General features: G+C 44.7%; 1 protein-coding gene across 9 annotated transcripts in view; it reads left to right on the top strand.

The window, feature by feature from the left end:
• LOC125461813 (Kv channel-interacting protein 2) overlaps positions 1–18,895 on the top strand; it is a 320,168-nt gene that overhangs the window by 252,664 nt on the left and 48,609 nt on the right. Inside the window, exons 1-2 of one of the 9 annotated variants that reach the window (XM_048551044.2) lie at positions 6,765–6,782; positions 7,241–7,377. The exons of 5 other annotated variants lie outside the window; for them this stretch is intronic. In XM_048551044.2, coding sequence (XP_048407001.1) covers positions 7,260–7,377 — 118 coding nt within the window. In that variant the 5' untranslated portion in view covers positions 6,765–6,782; positions 7,241–7,259. Of the gene's footprint in view, positions 1–6,731; positions 7,378–12,665; positions 13,574–18,895 lie in introns of those variants that run through there. 3 more of the 9 variants (XM_048551048.2, XM_048551045.2, XM_048551051.2) reach the window with 3 other exon arrangements.

Below are 18,895 nucleotides of genomic sequence, written 5' to 3'. Positions count from 1 at the left end.
TGAGCTTTATTACAGCTGCATCTGAACAGCTGCTGCCCTTTCTCTGAATGTGCACTCTGTGAGCATTGCAATTGGCATCACTAAATATCACAACCTTTATCGCCCAGCTCATTTTTCTTCCTCTGTTTAGTGTTCACCCTCTGGGGAGTCTGCCAGGGTCCACAGCCGCTTCTCATACACCCATACTCAGCACTTAGCACAAGGGCATCTGCGGAGTGGTGGAGCTGAGCAGTGCAGACTCCGGCTGTTTATCTATGAACCGGGCCAGACAATCTGAACACATCCAGCAGCTCGACATCAATTAGCTATTTCAAAGGATTGTTCTGTGTCTCGCAGGTGAAAAATTGTAATTTCACACAGACATAATGTGCTCAGCAAACCTTATTATTGGAAAGACAAAACACCAATGACTGCCAAACAAGAAAATTCACTGGGGAGTTCAGTGAGGCTGGTCACAGCTGCTCAATTTAACCTTCTCTGTTCCAACTGTAAACTGGGAAGCTCCCAGACTGAAGGCTACAGGTTGAAGCGCAATTAAAAGTTACAGTCACCATATTCCTACCAGACCATAGGGCTTGGTGTGGACTAGTTGGACTCAAGATAACACAGTGTGGAGCTGGATGAACACAGCAGGCCAGGCAGCATCAGAGGAGCAGGAACGTTGACATTTCGGCTCAGGACCCTTCTTCAGTAAAAAAGGTCCCAACCCAAAATGTCAGCATTCCTGCTCCCCTGATGCTGCCTGGCCTGCTGTGTTCATCCAGCTCCACACTGTGTTATCTCTAACGCCAGCATTGGCAGTTCTTACTATCTGTAATTGGACTCAAGCATCTGTTTCCATGCTGTGTGACTGTACAGGAGCAAATTACTGCAGATTTTGGAATCTGTACTGAAAGCCAAAATGCTGGTGATCACAGTGGGTCAGACAGCACGCTTCGGGGGGGGAGGGGGGGGAGAGAGAGAGAGAGAGAGAGAGACAGAGAGAGAGAGACAGAGAGACAGACAGACAGAGAGAAAGCTAATGTTTCAAGTCTCAATGAATGCTAGCTCCTTAGAGGGAGCTGACAGGTAATGGATTAACCTGAGAGTTACCATGCCTCAGGCAAGTGCAACATCTACAAAGGAGCTGGTGGGGGATCTGAACCCACACTGTCAGTGTTTGCTCTACATTGCAAACCTGCTGTCACACACACACACACACACACACACACACACACACACACATACAAAACGAGGGAGGAGCCGGTGTCAAGATAAATGAAGAACTCCCAAAGTGATGTGATGAAGAAAGACAGCGTGGGGTGATCCAGTCAGGACATATTGTTTATGGGGATGTACTTTTTGAAGTTACTGGAATTGACTATGACTGCCTCACAGCTAACACCTGGTGTGCAGTGGTACAACTAGAAGCTACAGAACTCAGGTAGAAAGTTATTTCATATTCCTCGTTCTCCTTCTCTTGTGAATGTCAGTGAAGGAGGGGGGGTGAGGAGTGGCTGTTCCAGCAGATACTAGCCCCGTCTGGGATTTCTATCAGCAGCTGCTCCCACGCTGTGTTTTTAAGGGACAAGAGATAGGATCTGCAGATGCTGGAGAATCTGCGATAACAAGATGTAGAGCTGGATGAACACACTAGACCCGAAACGTCAGCTTTCCTCCTCCTCTGATCTGCTTGGCCTGCTGTGTTCATCCAGCTCTACACCTTTCTAAGGGACAGCCCTGGTTGTGATCCCTTCACCCTAGACCTAGGGTTGATGACAGAAACCTACCCTGACACCCATTAACATTCCTGCACACACCCCCCTCCCCACCACCAACTCTGGGGAGAAGCTAGCCCATCCTAGGGGAACATGTTTCTACAGCTCAATGCCATAGTTCCTCAATTAAATTCATGCTTTTCAAAAATGTACCATTGGCCATTGCTTGAAGGAGCAAGTTGTCAGTGTTTCCCATCCTTACTTTCCCTTGAGAAGGTGGTGGTGAGCTGCCTTCTGGAATTGCTGTAGTCCATTTCACATAGGGACTCCCACAATGCCCTTAGGGAGGGAATTCCAGGATTTTGACCCAGCGACAGCGAAGGAGCAATGACATATTTCCAAGTCAAGATGGTGAATGGCTTGGAGGGGGAATTGAGATGGTGGTATTCCCATGTATCTGTTGCCTTTCTAGATGGTGATGGTTGTTGGTTTTGAACATGCTGTCTAAGGAGATGCGCAGTGCCTCTTAGAGATGGCACACACTGCGGCCACCTAGTGTTGGTGGTGAAGAGAGTGAATGTTGTAGCTGGTACACACTGCTGCCACCTAGTGTTGGTGGTGAAGAGAGTGAATGTTGTAGCTGGTACACACTGCTGCCACCTAGTGTTGGTGGTGAAGAGAGTGAATGTTGTAGCTGGTACACACTGCTGCCACCTAGTGTTGGTGGTGAAGAGAGTAAATGTTGTAGATGGTGAATGACGTGCCAGTCAAGTGTGTAGTGTTTTAGAACATAGAACAGTACAGCACAGAACAGGCCCTTCAGCCCGTTTTCTGGATTCATGTTGTACCTCTTGAGTGTTATTGTAATCTTAGGGACAGCACTGAGCTGATTGGCATCCAACAAAGATTTTTATTTTTGATAGGTATGTTTCCAGGCACTGAATCATTTTTCCTCTGATTTCCATTGACGCTAATTTTGTTCAGGCTCCTGGATGCTACGCTTGTTCAAACACTGCCTTGATGTCAGCTTCACCTCCCCTTTGGTGTTAACAGCTTTCGTGTCCTTGCTTGGATCAGGTTAGTAATGAGGAGCTGAGCAGGTCTGTTGGGACCCACACTGAGCAGGCGAAAGTTATCCTCATACTTCATTGCCTCAGAGTTAAAAAACAACTGAGACAGTGAGAGTTTAACAGATCACAGAAACCCTTCAGTGTTCGGGGAAGGCCATCTGTCCCACTGAATCCACACTGTCCCTCCGAAGAGCATCCCACCCACCTTACCTGCATATCTTTGGACTGTGGTAGGAAATTGGAACAAACCCACACAGACCCAGGGAGAATGTGCAAACTGTACACAGACAGTTGCCTGAGGGTGGCGTTGAACCTAGGTCCTTAGCGCTGTGAAGTAGCAATGCTAATCACTGAGCCACCATGCCACTCCAATCCACCCCCTGTTTCGGGCCATTCATCCCCATGGAAGATACTGAATTTTTTACAGCCTGTAATTTGTGAAGTGTAGCCACTGTTGTCATGGGGGAAATGCAGCAGCCAAATTATGCACAGCAAGATCCCACAATCCTAAGTAATCCATTTCCACAGTGATGACATGTTGAGGAGCGTATACTGACTCGATCCTCTGCTCTTCCTTATAGTAGTGCTGTGGGTCATTTGAATCCACCTGAAAGGGACAGAGGAGCAGCTTGTTTCAGTTATACTGATGAAAATGGCCTCTCTAGTGGTGCGTCTCTCACATAACGCAGCCAGCTCCCTCAAACCACTGGAGTGGGTCTTCTCCCCACAACTCTGTCTTAGAATGCTGCTACTGGGCCCAACATAGGGCAGGACATTTGGGCTGATGTGATTTTCTAGTACAGTCAGAGCACTCCAAGACCAAACAGAATCCCAGCCTCTCGGTGATAGCAAGAACTGCAGATGGTGGAGGCTTCATCATGATTGCTGTAGGGTGTAAACTCGACTCTCCTGCTCCCCTGATCTGCTGCATTCCTCCAGCTCCACGCTGTGTTGACTCAGAACCCAAGTCTTCTTTGGAGCCAAAATAACAACATTACCAGCTGGCATTCTCCATCCAACGACACCTCTGCGATCCCAAGGCTGCGGAGGTAAAAAATGAGATTTCCCCAGATATGTCAATATTGATATCACCAGATGGCATTGCCAGTGTGCTCTCCTGAAAGTTAAACAGCTGCTCCTCATTCACAGCAGACAGCCATTGACTGACAACTCAGGAAGGATATATAAAAAAGGGGAGGCTATTCAGCTCCCCCCCCCAAGCCTGTTCTGCTATTCAACTACATTGGCACCTTCATTCTAAACACACATCTTAACTGATTAACTGAGCTGACATCTTCCACTTTCTGGGGGCTGGGTGTGGGTTCCGCATTTGTGTGAAGGCATGATCCCTGAACCACTTCCAAGGGCCTGACTCTCATCTTAAGATAATATCCGTTTCTTTGAGACTCTCCAACCAACACTTAAAGTTTCCTTCCAGCCGGGCTATCGGTTCCTTTCCAAATCAGGCTTTACTCAAATCAAACCTGAGCCCCTTATTTTCCAGTAATTCCGAGAATCAAACTTTGTTTACATTATGACAAACATTGAGGATGCTGAGGACATGAATGGAACCGAACAGCAATTATGAAGAGAGACATATCCATTTTTAATCCTTGTACACTCCTCCCTGGCCCAGGGGTGCTTGTTGAGGACAGTGTAGAGGAAGCTTTACTCTGTATTTAACCTCATGCTGTCCCTGTCCTGGGAGTGTTTGATGAGGATACTGTAGAGGGATCTTTAACCCCATGCTAAGCCTATTGCTGGGAGTGTTTGATGGAAACAACAAGTATAAAAGGAATTATAATTTCCCTGTGCCCTGTACTGTCTCCCATTTTAAGCAAACTATGAACCGTTTACATGTTAAAAGCTGGATCTTAAAATAAAGCATCACAAAGCTCTTCCTTTCACAAACGTTTCCTGTTGCCATGACACCGAGAGACTTATGGATAACTTGTTAGAGTCAATTGTTAGAGTCAATAAAACACGTTGGGAAGATTGAGGCTGGCATCAACACTTTATCATAGTAATATCCGCGAGCATGTGACTGTATGTGCGATATCTCTGACAGAGAGCGGTCTAACAGGATGTTTCAATATCAAGGGGGGAAGCACACTGCTAGGGACTGTAACTGTGAGAGTGAGAAAGTGAGAATTAGTATGTGAGAATGTGAATGACTGCGAGGGTGTGTGTGTGAAAACCTGGAGTTTGAGAAGATGAGTATGATTGAGTACGACACAATGTGAAAATGTCAGAGTGCAAGGATGAGAGAGTGTGTGTGTGTGTGTGTGTGTGTGCGCTCGAGAGAGAGTGCACGTGTGTGAGAATGTAAGAGAATAAGTGTGCGTGCACGCACAATTAGATGACAGAGCGGGTGAGAATGAAAATGAGTGAGTATGTCAGTGTGTGTGAGTGTGCACAAGTAGTTGAGAGTGTGTGTGAGTGTGCTTGTGAAAGTGACTGTGACATACACACGAGGCTACTCTGCGTGGGGACAGGTACAGAGTACGAAGCCAAGATGTTTTGCCTGTATAAAAATGTTTGAGTCCACTGTGAGTGCAGTTCCCAACTCTGAGCCCTGGCAGGATGTGTCAGTCCCTGGCTAAGGGCAGGTGCAGTGGGCATCTTCACACCTCGGAGAGTTTTACGACCTTACACAAAGCCATGATTGAGCACACATAGTTTATCATAAACACCAACTTCTATGCCTATTGAACCCATAGCAAAGCAGATGGTGAGATAGGGGGACAGGTGACCCATTTCTTTTTATTCATTCACAGGATGAGGGCATCACTGGCAAGCCAGCATTTATTCCCCTTCCCCAATTACCAGAGGGCAGCTAAGAGTCAATATTGCTGTGGGTTTGGAGTCAATGCGTAGGCCAGACCAGGTAAGGATGGCAGTTTCCCCTCCCTTAAGGGCATTAGTGAACCAATAATTGGCACAATGTCATCATTAGATACTTGAATTCAAATTCCACCATCTGCTGTGGCCATCACCTCCCCTTAAATAACTTAATCAGAGAGGAAGGTTTAAAAGACCAGATCAGAGGAAGACAAAGGTGTGGAGATTTTTAGGCAGTGACTTCCAGATAGGAGAGCACACAGGCAGCTAAAGACAAGGCCACTAAAAATGAAGAATCGGAAGAGTACAGGGATTGTAGAGATTTGTAGCGCCGGAGGAGATTATACGAAAGGGGATAGGAAGAGGCCATGGAGGGATAATTTTAGGCCAAGGCCAAGGACCAGCGTCAGTCAGCGAGCTGAGGAAAGATGGTCAAATGGGGCTTGGAGTTAGGGTATGCACAGCAGAGTTGGGGAAAGCCCTTGCAAAGACTTTGCACCTTCACAGAGAAGAGAGACGTCCATAATACAGGCAGTGTCACGGATCGGAGTCAGAATGGCACAGGGCACAACAGTGAAAGGGTGGGAGGGACATACAGTGAGGCAGAAGGCATATGTTCAATATGCAAGATATCAGTACAAAGAGGCTACAAATAGTATTAAGGAACACAGATTTTTACCTGCTCATGAGTTTTGCAGTCCTTCTTCATCTGCTGTGGATAGAAGTGTCTTGCTTTTCTTCTTCTGACACTGGGAGACCCACAGTGTACCCCCATCTCTCCTTTCTTCACAGCTCCACAGCTCCAATGCCTTTGTTTTCTTCCTTACCTGGGATCTCCTCCTCTGAAGTTGCAGGTCCAAGGTTCAGTGCTGCTCCTTGCCCTTCAGTGAGCCAGACAGTGACCTACAACAAAAGCACTCACCTTTTCTCAGGAGCAAAGAGTTTTCAGCAGAGAGGCTCCCGAAATGCCAGATCCAAGTGGGCATCACTTGACTGGCAACAGTGCTCGTTTTAACTGACATTGCCAAAGGGGAAAATCTGACTCAACCACTGAGTGTTTAAAAACACAACGTGCAGGCGCAGAAAGATTTGTAAACGATGGAACCCGCCCTCTCATCTTTGACAGTTCAGTTTATCAGGTTCTCTCACTGTGTCTGTCATCCTAACTCTCTGTGTATGTTTCTCACCGTAAATCCCACAAAATCCACTGCTTCCCCGTGACTCTCCTGTGCGTGTTCCTGTCTCTGTCTCCCGCTGTGAGTCTTTTCCCCCACCTCCCTGTTTCGTTCTGTGACTCTCACTCTGTTTGTCTGTCTCTGTCTCTCTGCCTTTGTGTCTGTCGCTGAGTCACCCATTCCATCTGTGTCAACTCTGCATCTCTTACTATCTACATATCTCTCTCTCTGCCTCTGTTTTCTCACTCTCTTTGCATCGCACTCTGTGATTCTCACTGTTTATCTCTCAGTGTCTTGTAGCCCAATCTGTCTTTTCATTCTGTGTGAATGAATCATTCTGTCTCTCAGTCTGTGCCTCTTACCCTGTTAATGACTTGTGCCTTTATGTTCGTATAATTTTCCATCTCTTGTGGCTCTGCGTCCATCTCCTGCTGCCCCACGAAAAATCCCAAACCAGATGACAGAAGGCAGTCGAGATGGTTTTAAATACGGACTGGGAGTCGGAGGGATTGCAGACTGTAGGGATTGTCTTTCTGGCTGTAAGTTCTCTGAAGCTGTTGCATTTCCTGGGACTGATTGATTTCTCCAGTGAAGGTAGGAAATGGGTGGCAGACCAAAAGTGCCCCCTCATTTATTTTTGTCTGAATTTTATTGGTTAACCTAGTCTAAGGTTCTTGAAGACTCTAAATTTGTAAACGATAGCTTAATTGCTAACTCTGATGGGAGACAAACACAAAGTCTATCATGCAGTCCCTGTCTGATCAGACTGGGGCTAAAAAAACAAGTGAGGAAATTGAGGTTAATTAGTTACAGCAGAAAAAGAACTACAGCCCAATTTGAGGGATTAAAAACTGACAAATCCCCAGGCCCTAATGGCCTACATTTGAGATTTTTAAAAGAGGTCGCTGCAGAGAAAGTAGATTCACTGGCGGATTGATAGTTAGCAAACATAACACTGTTATCTAAGGAAGGGGGCTGGAGAGAAAATAGGGAACTGCAGCTATATTATCCTGACATTAGTCCTTGGGGGAAAAAATGTGTTGGAATCAATTTTACATTCATGTGCTTGTGCACTAGCTCGGGCGTATGAGGTTGGCAGTTCGTCTTCTGATGCTTCATTGCCAGCCTGAGGTGCTTCTGGTCAGTCTCAAAGAAAGGGCAGATTTAGGTTTTACTACAACAGAATTGGGAATGAATCAGCAATATTCTAAAATACACGCTTGCCATTGATTCTAACCAACCCCCAATCTATTGTGAAGAAGGTCCTGACAATGGGCTTAGAAAAGCATAGTATGTTCGTACAAAGTTTTAAGAAAGAAAGGTCAAATTTAATTAATGAATTGTATGTTTTTGAGCAAATATTTAATTGGATTAATAGAGGGAACCAGTAAATGTGGTCTCCAAAGGCATACGATATAAGGTGCCACTCAAACAATTAATACGCTACGCATGAGCTCAAGGAGTTGGGTGTGATATATTAACAAGGAAAGCAGATTGCTCAACAAAGAGTAGGGATACATGGAGCCTGTTCATGTTGGCTGATAGTGGAGTGCCAGCACGAGGGTCAGTCATGGAGCCTCAGTCAATTTCAATCTTTATTAATGGTTTGAATGGGCAGAGGGTAATGTGCCCAAACTGGCTGATGATTCAAACTAGGGGCAGTATACATTGTGGGGAGAACACAAAGACACTGCAAAGACGTGTTGACAGATTAAGCACGTGTGCAATGAGGTAATAGATGGAGTATAATTTGGAGAAATGTGAGGTTATTCACTTTGAAAAGGTGTGAAAGTTCACACATCGACACTCAGAGAGACTTGGGTATTCTAGTGCACTGGCAAAGTGCAGCATTCTCACAAACCCTTGGGAATCACTGGCCCAAGACCATCCAGAGTGGAGGAGGGGCATCCGGGAAAACATTGAGCACCTCGAGACTTGCCGTCAGGAAGAAATGGAAACTGAGCGAAAGGAGTGCACCGCCACAATACCCCACCCACTCCCTGTGAGCACCACCTGCCCCAAGTGTAACAGAGCCTGCAGTAGCTGCGTTGGTCTGTACAGTTACCTACAGACTTATCCTCATCTGTGAAGAATCACCAATAATGATGATGATTGTTGTACAAGGTATACAGACAGACAGCACACAGGCACAACATGGGGAGACAATGGCCTAGTGGTATTATCGCTGGACTGTTAATCGAGAGACGCAGATAACATTCTGGGGACCTGGGTTTTTACTCCCACCAGGGCAGTTGGTGGCATTTGAATTCAATTTAAAAAACTGGAATTAACAGTCCAACGATGACCATGAATCCATTGTCGATTGTCAGGAAAACCCCGTCTGGTTCACAAATGCTCTTTAGGAAAGGAAAATGCCATCCTTACCTGGCCTGACCTACATGTGACTCCAGACCCACAGTAGTGTGGTTGACTCTCAACTGCCCTCTGGGTAACTGAGATGGGCAATGAATACTGCCCAATCAGTGATGTCCTCATCTCATGAAAGAATAAAGGAACAAGCAATTGGGAAGGTAGATGGCATATTGGCCTTTTTTGCAAGTGGCTTGAAGTACGTGAAAGAAGTTTTGTTATAATTGTACAGGGTCTTGCTGAGCTCACAGCCGGAGTACCGTGTGATTTATTACATATTTAAGGATGAATGCACTTGCATTGGAGATGGCACAGAGATGATTCAATAGTTTGGGTGCATTTACTCAGGTGAGAAGTTGCCAGGTCACCCCTGAAGAAAGCAAGTTTATTTCTCATCAATGATAGTAAACTTTGACTTTTAATTAGTGTGAACGAGTCACTTGCAAACAGGAGGAAGAAGAAAATTGAGAAGCAAACCCTGTGGATGGGGACCACCTGCCTAATCATCCAGCTTTCCCTTCACACGTAACACGCATGTTTTGTGTGTGTGTGTGTGTGTGTGTGTGTGTGTGTGTGTGTGTGTGTGTGTGTATCTGGGGGGGAGCAGTTTTTAAATGGGTTAGAACTTTAACAAGGGATATATTCATTCAAGTCATCAGTGGCTAGGCCAGTCCTTGTTGCCCATCCCTAATTGCTAAAGATCAGTTAAGGGTCAACCACATTGCTGTGGGTCTGGAGTCACAAACCAAGTAAGGATGGCAGTTTCCTTCCCTGAAGAAGCCGAATGAGCTTTCCTAACAATCAACAATGGTTTCATGGTCATCATTAAACTTCTCATTCCAGATATTTATTGCAATTGCATCTTCTGCTATGGCAGGATTTGAACCCAGATACCCAGAAGATTCCCAGGATCTCTGGATTAATAGTCTAGCAGTCATACCAACGAGGTCCTCACCTCTAATATTGATGGTCTATATTAATAATTTGTGGAAGGCACAAAGTGGACTGTAACCTGGCTACATCTACTGACATTGCAATGATCAGCGAGAAGGGAAGTCACAAGGAGGACGTGGAGAGTCTGCAAAAGGACATAGGTAGCTCAGGTAAGCAGGCACATTTGGGCGGCACAGTGGCTCAGTGGTAGCACTGCTGCCTCACAGCGCCAGGGAGCCGGGTTCGATTCCAGCCTCGGGTAACTGTCTGAGTGGAGTTTGCACATTCTCCCCGTGTCTGCGTGGGTTTTCTCTGGGTGCTCCAGTTTCCTCCCACAGTCCAAAGATGTGCATGCTAGGTGGATTGGCCGTGCTAAATTGCCCGTAATGTTCAGGGGGATAGGTCTGGGTGGGATGCTCCAAGGGGCAGTGTGGACTTGTTGGGCCAACGGGCCTGTTTCTACACTGTAGGGAATCTAATCTAATCTAATCTAAATATTTGACAAAAGGAGTATAATGTGGGAAAATGTGAGGTTTTGGTAGGAAGAATAGAAAAGCAAAATGTTACTTAAATGGAGAGAAACAGCAGAATGTTATGATACGGAGGGATCAGGATGGCTTTGTACATGAATCACAAAAGGTTAGAATGCAGTGCACCAACTGAGTAAGAAGACACAGAATGTTGGCTTTATTGCAGGGGATTCCTAACATACAAATAGGAAAATCTTGCTCCAACTCCGCAGACCATTGGTGAGACCACAGCTGGAGTACTTTGTACAGCTTGATTATAAGGACAGCACACTAATATTCAAAGCAGTTCAAAGTGCTCAACAAGTTAGGCTTATACTAAGATAACAAAGTGTGGAGCTGGATGAATACAGCAGGCCAAGCAGCATCTCAGGAGCACAAAAGCTGACGTTTCGGGCCTGGATCCTTCATCAGAGCTCTCTGCTCTCTGATAAAGGGTCTAGGCCCGAAACGTCAGCTTTTGTGCTCCTGAGATGCTGCTTGGCCTGCTGTGTTCATCCAGCTCCACACTTTATTACGTTGAATTCTCCAGCATCTGCAGTTCCCATTATCACTGATACAGGCTTAAACTAACTATGTTTTAGAAGAATGACAGATAATCTTATTAAAGAATGCATTCTGAGTTGCTTTGGTGTGCTGAGAGAGGATGCTAATTCTCCTGGGCGTTATCTCAAAATGGATACGGTTTCAGAATAAAGGGTCACCCATTTAAGATAGATATGAAAAGGAATTTTCTTTTGTCTCTGAATGTCCTGCTCCTTTGGAGTACGGTCCCAGAGAGTTGTGGAGTCTGGGATGTCGAATATATTCAAGCCTGAGTGAGACTGAATCTTGGACAACAAGAAATCAATGGGGGAACAAACAGCAAATTAGAGTTGACATCCACATTAAATTAGCCGTGAACTTAGTAAACAGGAACAGGAATAGACCTTAAGTCTGTTTCACTATGTTTGCATCACATGGTCAGCCAGGTCACACGATATCACTGTACATCAAACAGTTAGTGTCTGAACTCACTGTATCAGTCTGATCATCTGTCCTTATTAGTAGAGGTAGAAAAACTGGAAATTCAGTTTGCTTCCAAGTTACAATATTGAGATGATCCTTCTTCAACTGGCCACACCCTTTATTGTTTAGACTGCGTTATCTGGGTGCTGCCACTGGTGTGTTAGAAGTACAGAGTAACTGGATCACTTGGAAAATGTCTCTGATCGATCAATTCAAAAGCCACAGCTCACAGCAACTGCTACACAAAACGTACCTGGTTTTCTTCAGGTTTAAACTGAGTCTTCCGACTTCAGAGAAGAAGCTTCTGGGCTGGGAGAAGATCTGCACATTTATTTTCCTCTCACTGTTTCCCTGTAACTTGTGTCCAGCCCTAAGCTGCTCAGCCTCCAGGAACTAATCATACAGTTGTCGGCAGGCAAGAGGTCTCTATCAGTGAGATCATTGTCACGAGGCAGTAGACCAAACAACTTCTTGTGGCCAATAAAAGCTACATTAACACAAACGCTCAGCTCCAGATCATTTGCAATCTGAACTTGAATTATTATTTGTTCAAAAAGATGTTTACAGTGCCCAGCACGGCCTTCAGATCACCTACTGTCAAAACTGCAGACACTGTTCCCAACACTTGTTTTAAAAGCAGTTTTCTTCTCATTACAAAATTTAAAATGTCCTTACGGACCTCGCTGTGTCATCTCAGTCACATAACCCATTGTCCATTTTGTTATTATTTCAGAGGCATTTTACACACATTTTGAGTCATCCTGACTGAAAGTCTCGGTATTTTTCAATATTTTCCAATGCGCTCAGATATCTAAAAGAGAAATTGCCTGTTAGATTCTATTTTAAAATTAACCTTGTGCTAAACACAGACACGTTTAATCAGTGGCGCACTCATTCAGAGGCCTATATGACGGCGTCATTTTCTCTCCTCTCTGGGTGCGGTGAAGGCACTCAATCACTGTCACTTCACTCACGCCTGCTGCAGTTATTGGTGAACAGTGTTCCACAGGAAAGCATTGCAGGGGCCAAGCTTGTCAGACAGATTATACTAGCACATCCTGAGACTCTGAGGTAGAGACTGAGAGACAGATCTAGACAGAGACAGATATAGAGAGGTCATAAAGAGAGAGTGGCAAGGAGATCGAGACACAGAAGTAGACAGGGACAGAGAGGGAGACATGGAGATGGAGAAGGAGACAGTCAGGCAGAGATAGCTATGAATTGATAGCGGAAGTGAGACAAACAAGGAGCAAAAGGGAAAATTTGATACAAAAGGGAGACAGGTTGATAGTCAGAAAGAGACAAGAGTAGGAGAGAGAAGAGACAAGGATATACAAAACAGCAGAGTCAGGAACACCGGTAGTGAGACTCACATATAAAGTCGGAGAAAATACGTCAGAGACTGGGTGAGACACAAAACCAGAGAGAAAGATATCAGCATAGCAACAGGCAGTGTCAGGAGAAAAAAATCAGACAAATAGAGACAACACAGTGACTGATGCTAAAACAGAGGGGAGGGAAGAAAGGGAAGCTCAGAAAAACAAGGAGAGGGTTGAAAAAGAAAGGCATCCAGGCATAGATACAGTCACAATAATATCAAAAAAAAGAAAAGGAGGGCAAATACGGAAGAGACAGGGTGGAAGTGAAACATAGAGAAACTGACAGAGAAAGAGAAAAAGAGGGACTCGGAAACATAGAGATTGGACACAAAGAGATTCCTCCCTGAGGAAGCAGGAGGCAGCGAGAAAGGGAAGAAGGCCGCAGGAGAAAGAAAACCAGGTGCCTGTGTCCTTTAGTGACATTGGGGAGTGGAGCAGGTTGTCTCTCTTCAGTTTCTCTGGGAACTTCTGTCAGGATTTGGAGGGTGATGGCGTTAATCCCTCAAACAGCTGGAGTGTTGTTCAAAACTATTCGAGTCCTGCTGCCCAACCAAGCTCGCAGGAGGAGCAAACGTAAGTGCGGCCTTTATTTATTCGTGCAATTTTTCTGGGCCGTCAGGGCACGGCAGATGTGTTTTGTAAAGCGAAACATCTGGCAACCACTATAGTAACCACTCAGTCTGGACTTTAAACACCTTCATGTGTTAGTTTAGGAATAGCGTCCTGGTGCCTTTTCAGATGGATCACAGGTCCCTGTGACTGCAGTTCACTCTGTGTCATTGACGGTGCTCGGCCACACAGTCAAATCCCTGTGCCGGGACAGGGTTTGGCCACCATGCCTGCTGTGGGTGAATGGCCGTCAATGGATAAAGGATCATCACCAGGAAAGTTGGGTCAGTGTTCCCTATGGGAAGAGAAAGAACCTAAACTTGTGTATCACTGTGCAGTACCTCAGGGCACTCCATGGCTATGCACAGAGAGTGAAGTAGATTTCAGGTGCAGTCACTGCTATAATGAAAGAAATGTGGCAGCTAACTTGCACACACCACCAGCAGCATTATAACAGATGAGTGGATTATCCATTCTCCACTTGATTGAGGGAAAGTTATTGCCCAGGATAACTAGGCACATCCTCCTACCTTCTCTATGAGGCCTGTCCCAGCCTCTGGAGAGGGCAACTGGAATCTCACTTTAATACCTCAACTGCAAGACATGACCTTTGACAGTGCAGCACCCCCTCAGCCCGTCCCTGGAGCATGATAGTAGACACGAATAAATTGGTTTTATTTCCTTTATGTTCAACATCAATAAATAAACCTTCACCTTCCGCTGCCATTGCCGTTTTTAAAAAGTTGGAATTTATTCACACATTTCTCTGTCAAAGGAAATCTAAGGTAAAGTCAAAAACATTTGGTCTTTAATCTTTTAATCGTTTTGTGCAAAAAATGGCTTAATAACAGTCATGATAATTGCCTTTCCCAGAACAGAACAAGAGGATAATATTCCCGACGCACAATCAGCAAGTCCTGATATATTCAGTGAGTGGTTCATGTTCTTCTTAATTATAAAGAGTTTCAGGGTATTTTACACCCTGAGCATTTAAACATGACAAATTCAGAGAAGCCAATGGGGTTCTGAGAATTATAAAGCATTCTATTTGAAAATTCAATCCTTGAAAGCAGATCATGAATATATTTAAGGCCAAGTTAAGGTTTTTCATCAATGAGGGAGTTGAGGGCGAGTTAGGGGTTGACAGTTCCAAACAGAATCGGATATGATCGCATGGAAAGGGAAAGCAGGCCTGATGGGCTGAATGGCCTACTCTTGCTCTAACTTCCTGTATCTTCTGACTGAGGTTGGTGAAAACTCCAGATTGTGATTGATCAAATTTTAGCACCAAATTTCCACTGAATGTTTCGTTGGATATCCAGGAAAGACCTGATTAAATCGCAGTGAAAATATTTCATATAGATTTTACAAATATATCCCTCACACACACACGCTGTCTCTTCCACAGCTTCCATTCAGTTAGCCTGCTGCTGCAAATAACATCTGTGTGCATTCTGGGGCTACTTTATGGGGCAAATCTTGTTCTCCACATTAGCAGGACAGATTTAGCCCTGTCATCTCATTGTCCCGTAATCAGCACCATTTATTGTACAAATAGTAATGACAGAGTTCTAGGAATTGACTAAAATGAATGCTCTGCTGTTTCTTTTGGAGGATGTGACTGACTGAATCCAATTCAGTGATCGTGATCTTGGCTTAGTTGAAGAACGGACATGCATTCAGCCTGTTTGTGTTAATTAGGTCAATAGGTGAGGCATGGCCTAGTGATATTATCACTGGACTGTTAATCCAGAGACCCAGACAATGTTCTGGTGACCTGGGTTTGAATCCTGCTATGGCAGATGTTGGAATTTTAATTCAATAAATATTTGGAGTTAAACATCTGGTGATGACTACGAATCCATTGCCAATTGTTGTGGGAAAAAATCCCCATCTGGTTCACGAATGTCCTTTAGGGAAGGAAACGGCCATCCTTACTTGGTCTGGCCTACATGTGACTCCAGACCCACAGCAATGTGGTTGCATCTAAACTGCCCCCGGGCAATTAGTGATGGGCAATAAATGCTGCCTAGCCAGTGACACCCTCATCCTGTGAATGAATAAAACAAAATAGATTATAGGGCTGTTATGAAGGGCTGTTTGTGCATCTTTGAAATAGGTGAAAGTTGTTTTAAATATCTGAGTGAACTGAGGGCTCTCTTGTGGCGCAGTGGTTGCATCCCTGCCCCTGGACCTGGTGACCCAATTCAAGTCGCACTTCCAGATATACATAATAACACCTTTCAACAGGTTGATTTGAAAAATAGGTAATAAAAAAATGAATTGAAGGTGCAGTGGTAGCATCCCTACCTCATAGGCAGGTGGCCTGGATTCCAGACTCAACTGCTCCTGAGGCGCTTAATAACATCCCAGAATGGAAACCGAAAGAACTGCGGATGCTGTAAATCAGGAACAAAAACAGAAGTTGCTGGAAAAGCTCGGCAGGTCTGGCAGCATCTGTGAGGAAAAAAAATCAGAGTTAACATTTCAAGTCCGGTGACTCTTCCTCAGAACTGCAGTTAACCGGAACCCGAAACATTAACTTTGCTTTCTCTGTGCGTCTCAGAATGGGTTGGTTAGAAAATACCTTTATAAATAACTGGAGGGCTCTTGTGGAACAGTAGTAGTAGTGTTACTACCATCTAGACTGGGGCCAAGTCCCGGCTGCTCTAGAGGTGTATGATAACATCTCTGAAAAAGGTTGGTTAGAAAATATTTACAAAGAATTAATGTTGCCAGGGGCTGTCTCTGTGCACCTTGTTGATTAGCCAGAGACTGGGAGCTTGCTGATATTTGGAATGCGGTGGACGCAGACTCTGCATTATGTTGTGTTTCTGTTGGGTCGAACTTTATCAATGGGAATCAAGCAGGATATAGTCAGAATTCACTACAGGGTATTGGAACAGACCAGTTAGAAGCAGGAATAGACCATTCAGCCCAATGAGCCTGCCCCACCATTCATGTTAGGCTTTTGGACCATTTTCCACCCAGGGAGATCAAGCATTCATCCATCTCTGCCTTAAATATCATCAACGAAGGACCCTCCACAGCCTTCAATAACAGAGCACTCCAAAGAATCATTCCCCTTTGAGTGTCGAACATCCTCCTCATCTCATTCCTAAATTCACTGCCACAAACCCAGAGGCTGTGCCCCTAGGCTCCACATTCCCCACCCAGAGAAGAAGCAGCCTCTCAAGACAGACATAGTGCCTCATCAAACCCCTTCAGGAGCCTATGTGTATCAACGTGATCCCAGAGAATTTAGGTCTAGTTCACTCAATCTCCCATCACCAAGCAACTTCTTCACCCCAGGGGCCAGTCTCATGAACCTTTGCTGTGCTGTGTCCAAAGCTACTATATCCCTCATTTAAAACAGCACACAGTGTGACCTACCAGAGCCTACACAGCTATAGCAAGACCTCTATATTCCAGTACTCCATTCCTCTTTGATACAGGCTCACATGCCATTGCTTCCCTACTTTAGCTGCATGCTAACTTTGTGTTTAGATTACTCTTCATCAGAGCCGGAGTCCTCCAGACTTGAAATGTCAGCTTGGTCTCTCTCCACAGATGCTGCCTGATCCACTGTGATCTCCAGCATTTGATGTTTCCAGTACTGATCCCTTTGTCTGCGGTAATTTGCTTGTGCTAACTTCCTGTCTTCCAATTACCTTTTTTTTCCTGAACAGCAGTGTTCACCAGTTCACACCTTTCAGAAAAGGTAGTCAGACAGCTCACAGTGCTTGCAATTCATTACATGATAGGCATGCTGCTGTGTCTGATTAGCTACCTGTAGTTCAGCTTCCCTGCAAATGCCGTGCCATGTTCTACCCTTCCTGGTAGCTTTTGATGGGGTAAGTGTAGTGGGAACTTTATCTCTAACACTGTGCTGTACTTGTATTGTGAGTGTTCATTGGGGACAGTGGTGAGGAAGGAAACAGAAAGGACTGCAAATGCTGGAAGCTAGAGTCAATAAATGTGGAGCTGGAAAAGTATATCAGGTCAGACAGCATCTGAGGAGCAGAAAGGTCAACGTGTTGAGGAAGCTTCACTCTGTATCTGACCCCCATGCTGTCACTGTCCTGTTTAATGGGGGAAATGAAGAAGCTTGATTTTCTGTTTAAAAGAGTAAAGTGGCTTTACTTTGTATCTAACCTCATGCTGCACCTATCTTAGAAGTGTTTGATGGGAACAGTATAGAGGCAACTTTACTCTGTATTTAACCCTGTGTTACATCTCTCCTGGGCTGTGTTTGAAGTAGACAGTGTCAAGGGAGCTTTAATTTCAATTTAAAAGAGTAGAGGAAGTGCTAATCTCTATCTAACCAAATGCTGTCATTATCCCGAGAATGTTTCATGGGGTAGTGTTGAGAACACTTTCAGTTCAAATTTGTAGAGACAATGTTATTCTCTATCTAACCCTGTGCTGTACCTGTCCTGAGAGTGTTTGATGGGACAGTGTCAAGGGAGGTTTACTTACTGTTCAACAGAGTAGAGACCGCTTTATTTCCAGTTTAAATGAGTAGAGGGGGAGTTTTATTCTGTATCTAACCCCATGCTGTCCCTGTCCTGGGAGTGTTTAATGGGGACAATGGAGAGGAAGCTTTATTCTGTATCTAATCCTGTTCTGTACCCATGCTGTGAGTGTTTGATGGGAACAGAATTTATTTTTAATGTTTCAGAAAATGGCTGTAAGATTTCCAGGGCTGTATATTCTGCCCAATATTTGTTTCCCTGATGGACTGGCGTTATAATTAGTCAGAAAGAGAGAGGGTTTGCATTTTGTAAACAGCTTTAGTCATTTAAAAGAAAAATTGTCTTTTATGACAATCGAGAAGTTTCGATTTGCACTTTGTAAAATATCAGCTTATTGCCTAGCCTGCACAATTTTGTGTGGAGACTGTGGAGTAGACTATGAGTTAATCTTCCCCTATGATATCCACTGTGTACAACACTTAGATTCAACTTGCAGAATTAATTCTATTTTTCAAGTGTTCATCATCAGGGACTATTTATCAAAGAATTTTAAACAAATTAATCCATGTTCGAGGCAAGAAATGTGGGATGAGGTTAGATGGGTTTATAGACACCAGGGTACTAAAGATTGTAGGCTGGGATCTGGAGCAGGGTTAATGTGCCAAGTTACTCTCTGCTTTACACTGTTAGGGTGACTTGTGTGCCTCTGAAACTAAACAGGATTGAAAGATTTCTATATAAGCCTGGACAGCAAAAGTTTTGTCACAATTCCCTTGACTGCATGTGACTGGGCAACTGTGGTACCTGAAGA

This window comes from Stegostoma tigrinum, chromosome 20 (genome assembly GCF_030684315.1).
Source record: "Stegostoma tigrinum isolate sSteTig4 chromosome 20, sSteTig4.hap1, whole genome shotgun sequence".
In the NCBI taxonomy this organism is placed as follows: domain Eukaryota; kingdom Metazoa; phylum Chordata; class Chondrichthyes; order Orectolobiformes; family Stegostomatidae; genus Stegostoma; species Stegostoma tigrinum.
The sequence above is the reverse complement of the archived record's forward strand: the minus strand, read 5'-3'. Positions and strand labels throughout refer to the sequence as shown.